The sequence below is a fragment of the Leptinotarsa decemlineata genome, unplaced genomic scaffold (genome assembly GCF_025532065.1).
Source record: "Leptinotarsa decemlineata unplaced genomic scaffold, Ldec_3_MD MMD2_tig00002082_RagTag_RagTag, whole genome shotgun sequence".
Classification (NCBI taxonomy): domain Eukaryota; kingdom Metazoa; phylum Arthropoda; class Insecta; order Coleoptera; family Chrysomelidae; genus Leptinotarsa; species Leptinotarsa decemlineata.
In genome coordinates, this window is record NW_027412573.1 from 6,495,536 (window position 1) to 6,502,688 (window position 7,153).

Consider the following 7,153-nt stretch of genomic DNA (forward strand, 5'->3'; position numbering starts at 1 on the left):
GGGATTCGAAGTTATGAGATTCGAGAATATCACACAAAATATTTTTAGACATTGAAGCCTGCAAAAAATTTATGTTCAGATCTTCACAGGTGAGAATGTGTTTGAATTGCTGATGGAGGATATAATCAATAAACTAATCTATTGCAACAATATTTTTCAAACGGTTTTGTTTATCTTGCCCTGTTATTTGTTTGGTAAAATTTAGTAACTGAAGTTTGACCACCTTCCTGTTGACAGATTGTTCTGATATTTGATACACACCTTCAGTTCCGATGTAAATATATTAGAATGATTTGTGTATCATTGTTAATTCAAGATGGCCGCAGCTACAAAATGGCGAATTAAATTTTTATTACAACTACCTCAATATGGGTATCAAATAACAGGGCTTGACTGAAAGAATAGATGAACACTTTGGAAAAGATGCAAATTCAAAATAGCCGCAGCTACAATATGGCGGATTAAATATTGCTAAACTGAACTAAAGATTCGAAAATAAAATAAGTAAAACAATGTTCAACGTTTTTATTGAAAAAAATATATAATACTGATGTAGATAATGTACTGAAAATCTCATTCATATCGGATAAGAAATAACAAAATAGTTAAGCGTAGTATTTTCATATTTACTGCCATTATTACTAACATTATTTTTCCACCTATTTTATTGAAGTACAGAATATACTCATTCATATTGTCGAAGTTAGTATTTGGTTATCTCATTGGGTTCCGTTCTAACTTTAATTTCTCTCCTACTTTTGTTTTCGTTAATTTTTCACTCTTTGTTTTCTCTTTATGAATTCTCTATTCAGTACATTCAGTACTTTATTATATCAAAAATATATCATACGGTTCTTGTTTCATTTCATATAGGATATAATTGGTTAGATTTGAGAATTAAAATTTTTTTACCAAATATGCATTCCATTCTTCGCAGTAAAGCGTTTGCATAGAAGTCCAAAGTCTATTCATTATTCACATGGTTGAAATTCACAAACCTGATAATTTTTTAAAGAACAACCTGGGTGTATTCAATTGAAAAACAATAATAATCGATAAAAATCATATAATTAAACAAAACTCAACAACAGGCATAACAAACAACAAAAATGACTAAGATGAGAGGTGATGAAGATGATGCATCAGTCTTGCGTTTTTCACTTAATGCTTGCTATGGTGGTACACAACCTTATAGACTGGTACCTTGACGGGTACTGGCCTGGGGATCTTGATTGGGATGTGCTTCTCTACAGGAACTGGAATTGGTTTCTCAACATGGTAGGGAACTTCTTTCTCAACCTTGTAAGGTACTGGTTTCTCCACGGGAATCGTGATGGTCTTGATGACTGGCACTGCCACGGGTTGCGGTACCTTCACGTGGACAGGGTAAGGTTGGGGGACTGGTACTGCTACAGGTCTAGGAACTGGAACTGGTACTGTGTGCGGAATAGGTACTGCTTCGTGTTTGTAGACGGGAATAGGGACGTGCTTCGTTATTTCGACGGTGTGGGAGATGTCATGTCCACCTTCATGTCCACCATAACCTTCATGACCACCATAACCTTCATGGCCCCCATAACTGCCGGCGAAACCAGCATTTACGGTTGCGATCAACAGCAAGACAGATGTGATAGCCTGTAAGAATGAACAGTTCCTTTAATATGCTTGATTGCAATATGAATTGATAGATCATGCATCGAATAAATATGTGTTGAAATGACATCCATCGTCGTGTGGTACCATGGAGGTCATTTTAACACAAAAACTGAGTAACGTCACGTTGGCGATATATTTGAATATGAAATGAGTAGCTGTTTCCTTTGTTGATTCGTAATGTAAAGTGAATACAAAAAGCTCCAGAGGCAAATCAACAACGATGATTTTTCCAATGTAAGAATTCTTAAGATAAGATATTCATAAAGTCCCAAACTTTTGATTATTGTTATCTATCCTACAAACATAGAAAAGAAATTCAAAAAAACATAGGCTATTGATCATGGTGTGTATACTTTCATTGCCGATGTGTAATTCATTCAGGGTATTTCATCCATGAATTGTAGGTTTTTTGTCCTGACATTTCGTCTGTAATTGCGGATGATTGATATTTGAATAAAAAGATTTGAGATTTTTAAAATCAGTTTTATTAATGATTCAGATATTTTGTTGCATTTCTCTTTTATAATTATTTTGAATTGATGGGAACTCAATTATATAAAGGAATATACCAAATTAATGAATCCAAATTGAAATAAAAACAAAATTAATGTCTCAATAACGCCAAATGCAACACTTCACTCTATACATTCCAACTAAACTGAAGGGTATCAGAGTATCTCTAATCGATTGAACTGTAATTCATTTTAATTGATCCAATTTGCAGAGATTGTTGAACCCATCTGAAAGTTCAGAGCCCTAAGCAAGAAATTGGAACATGGAAAGTATCCGGACTTGAATGTGAAAGTAAATTATAACATATGTCGTTTTTAGTATAACAAACAAATATTGTGAAGTTATTATAACAGCACTTTAATGAAGTAGAGATTGTGTCGATGAAAGTAATATAATTAGTTTATATCATGATTCGGAATAAATATAGGCAGTGCCGGACTGTGGAAATTCATTATTATCGATACAATTTTTCATTGATTACAGGTATCAGCTTTGTATAATTTGTAGAGGATTGAAAATTATTATGTTTTCTGATTGAGCCAGAAGTGTTTCATCTCAATAAATTTCTCATGGAAGATGATTGAGTTTCAATCAATCAAAAAGTACAAGAAGAGGTTGTTACCGGACATTTGTAGCAAAAATCAGACATATCGATATCATTTAATGATAAATTACTGATTTTTTAGGAGGGGGGCCAGTTTTCCATTTCCAATTGATATTTATATGTGGGAAAAAATCTGGAACTGGATATTCAAAAATTAGAACTGCAAGAACTCCTTCTTCAACGAAAGATAAACAGGGATTCCAATTAACAATTATGGTTTGTTTAGATTACTTTTACCTCCATCAGGACAAACATGGCAATGAGCTATGATGATATCAATTTTTATCAGGATTGAAATATTGACACGTGACATATTAGAATATGCCCTCTCTATCACTTATTTGTGATATACATAATGCTTTTTCATTTCTCAACTCATTGTATATTTTTCTCCAATTTTTCGACAAAAGTTTGGTCTCAGATGACATATCCACTCAATGTTTGAAAATATAACTAATGCATTTTTAATGACTGTAACAAAAACTCCAGACAAACATGAAGATATTTCCCAAGTGCAAATGAGTCAATAAATCTGAGTATCAGATTAGTCAATAGCTTTTTCATTCCCTAAAACGAGGTTTAGCAAAGAAAGCCCGACTTTTGATGACAATATATGAATCAACCAAAAATGTCCAAATTATATTATTCCCCGTACTTTATGATGATAAATATTTATGCGGAAGTTAACCAACAAAAAAACCTCTAATTCCGGCCCTGTACTCAAGAGCTGCGAATCTGAATTTCTAATTATTGGCTGCATTAGACCGTAGCGCAGGATGCATTCCTTTGATGTTTCTTTGCTCGCATTCGGTTGCGAAATTGGAACGTACGGTCACGACTTTCAATTGATTCGATTTTAATTGATCCGGATTCGGTTGACACTTTCCTTGAATTTTCGTTTTAGAAAATCAGGAATTGTTTGAGTTGATCGCATTCGTCCGTTTGGTATGAAAGGTCACCGATGGAAGATATTAATTTGTACTTCTGGCTTCAACATTGAAAATGAGGATACACAAATTTATATACCCATGCTAGGGATCGAGCATTGAAAGGTAGGATCTCAGTAATCTCCAGCTCATACAAACTTTAACTACTTTGGTTGTTATTCGTATGTAGATGACTGGTTAACAGAAGAGTCCATTCAAACCGATGTCTAATTAGGAAAAATGTTAGATAATATCCTGAGTCGTTGATATGATCCAAATGCTTTTATTCATCGTTCACATGATATATTAATACGATTAATGAAGATGATCACTTGATGACCGAAACACGTGTCGAATTGTTAAAATAACGGTTTTGTATTGGGAAAAAAACTCCAGTAATATTCAATACTACTGATGTCAAACTCATTTCGTTAGGTGATGAATCCCATAATAATACCAATTTGGGAACTGAAATTTATTGAATTGGAATTAAATTTTAGATATGACTCTGAGTAAAAATCAACAATGGAACGTAGAATAAATAATGAAATGTTTTTCATTTGAAATGTTATCAATTAAATTTACATATGGAAGGAATACCTCCAGTCCAAATCATGGACCTTGTGGAGCCCCATTGAGAAATTGGGTTTTTTATAGAAACCCCTTTTTGTGTAAATTGAGGTATGCTTTACCATTTCTAATCGTCAACAGTATTGTCTTTGATTTCATTCTCAAAATATATATTCTCTGTTTATTTCTCAGATAAGCCCAAAACAGTGGAAAACTTTGGATTCTTCACAAAAAAATAGAATATTTTAACTTTCAGTCTATGAGAAACATTGAGCTAGTGAATCAGTGAATATTGATACCTTGATAAGATCACACCGACAATTGCAATATAATAGCAATAAATAATATAATAAAATACTAATAATTACGTCTAATAGGTAGTAATTCAAAGTGACCATTTCAAGTCGGAAAAAATTATTCAGAAACATATTACGCTTCCAGAGAACTGAATCCTTATGAACAGAGTGTTTTTTTTTTCAAACTGATCAATAATATATGATTCAAACATTAGCTTTCTCGTTGGAAACAACGTTAAATAATGAAAATAGCGTTCCTACAAATTCTAAAATACGAGTACGAGTACGTGTACGAATTTTGATATTCAATATTGACGGTCATGAAAATTGAGAAATAAAACTCCCTACGTTCATTTCTCAGTATTCATGATGTTCTCCCACCACTAGTAATATCGAGGGTGCTTTAAAAAAAATCTGGAATGAGTAATAATGACTCCATTCACAGAATACATAATGTATATGATGGATAAGATATGAAGGAATCTGAACTCCAAGTATGAAATTATATCTCTCATGAATTCATAATGAAATCACAAATGTTTCTGCTCTATGTGCATATCGAAATTGTGAACATTGCTCCATCCTATTCTATTTATATGTTAATTATATTAACATAAAAAATTCATGAACTTTCTCATCCCATTCCAATTTCATATCTATATACAAAAGTATATGCTTCAGTGTCACTTATTTTGATCAACATAATAATTTATTCTTTTTAAAAAAACTCCATGTAGAAAAATTATTATGAAAGACTGAAACATAAGACATGTATGTGAGTTTGAAACTGATTTTCATTGGGTCTTGTTCCATTCATCATATAAAGACTCAGTTGATTTTAGTTTTTCTCCATTGAATAATGTAGCAGATATCATATTATATTGAAATTGGTTATACCAGAGGTTTTGTAAAAACTATACTTTGAATAAATGAATAGGCAAATTCATTCAATAAAACTATTTTTCAATAGGCCATATCATATGAGGATTTTAAGTTGGCTAATATGTTCATTCGTCATTAGTGTTAGTTGTCATCTTAATTGTTTACGAAGTTGAATCATTAGATATTGAAAGAACCAAATGCAATATTAAAATGATCGAACAGTAGATTGATTTCAAGAATAAACAAACATTGTGTACATGTGGAACCTGACACCAATAACAAATTCACATCGTACAGAGTAAATACATGAAAGTCAATGAAAATTCCCATTCGATATAGTCAATTCATTGAAACAAAATCCATTCTATTCTCAGTCATATTTTCGAGCAAATGGAGCATATTAAAATTTCAAAGTATCAAATCAAGCGAATTGTTCTGATACCAAGCTGAATGGAATATTTATTATTTTCAAACACTTTAGGAAACTATATTTTTCCAAAATTATTTTCTTTTATCTATTCGCAACAATTTGTTTTTGTCAATTTGCAAAACTGTGGTATCCCAAGAGTGAAAAAATTAAGGTATGCAAACCCAATGATACTGTCGAATAAGCTTGAAAATTAGATGAATTTCCATTTTATTGACAGAGGTAGATTTTTTTCTGATATTTGAAATTATCATATACAAGTTACTTATGAACAGCAGAAATTTTTGCAGACAAATATTGAAGTCTTGACGTAATTGATGAAGTAGAATATAGTCAGAAAATAACTGATATTTTCCACAAAATATGGTTCCCGTCCATTATTCAGAGTGAAAGTTGATAAGTTGTTCTTCAGAAAGTACAATTTTCGTCATAAATGAAAATGACAGTATTTTGAATTCTTAATATAATGTTTTCAGTTTCCTTCCCAAAATCGTTAGATACATCAAAATTGAAATTCTGCGTGTCAGTTTATATTACTCGCATCTATGTAGATCTATGTTTAGTAAATATGGACGAAAAATTGTTCAATTGTTATGAACCACAAAATAAGTTTATTTGCCTTCAGTTCAAAATAAAAAAATATTTCTGTTAAATTTTCAAATACTTTTTAGAAAATAATCATTTATAGAATGAATTCAATGTTTGTTGAATGATTTGAATAGTTGAAAATTGCAAAAGTCACTGTAGCCAAGTACTCCTTCATTGAGTTTGAATAATATATTTACAAGTTATATTATATTTATGAAATTTCAATGACTGAGATCTAATATTTAAAAAAATTTCACTTCTTGTCCACTCTTCACTTTAGCACAATCCACATTAAAATCAAAACAATTGTTATTATTTTTCAACTTACGAGACTATTCATTGTACACTGCTTAGTATGGTGTACAGCCACTGAAGTTGTTAGATGAACTGATGAATGATTTCGGGAAAGTATCCTATATATACCTACGCGTTCTTTCACTACTTTCACTGCATCCCCAGAGATTGTTCATCCTATGATATACAGTGATATAACAATCAAAATCGAATTTGCTCTGTTTTTGCCATGATATTAGAAACTAATTGATACATGAGTGTGTTCATGAATACCTACAGTGTTGATGCGTCAAATTCTGAATTAATGGTTCTTCTACAGAATGAATGGTCGGATTTTCTCGTTTTTGGAACTTATTCCACAATGTATACCGCTAATGAGATGCTTTTGGAGGTTCTT

At 31.6% G+C, this 7,153-nt stretch overlaps 1 protein-coding gene across 1 annotated transcript; it reads right to left on the reverse strand.

Annotated features, from left to right (window-relative positions):
- Nucleotides 1-1,049: 1,049 nt before the first annotated feature.
- LOC111506815 (uncharacterized) lies at nucleotides 1,050-6,914 on the reverse strand. Its single transcript, XM_023162021.2, has 2 exons — nucleotides 6,791-6,914; nucleotides 1,050-1,635 (listed from the first exon to the last, which is right to left on the reverse strand). The coding sequence occupies exons 1-2, from the start codon at nucleotides 6,800-6,802 to the stop codon at nucleotides 1,162-1,164; spliced, it is 486 nt and encodes a 161-aa protein (XP_023017789.1). The 5' UTR covers nucleotides 6,803-6,914; the 3' UTR covers nucleotides 1,050-1,161.
- Between the last annotated feature and the right edge of the window lie 239 nt (nucleotides 6,915-7,153).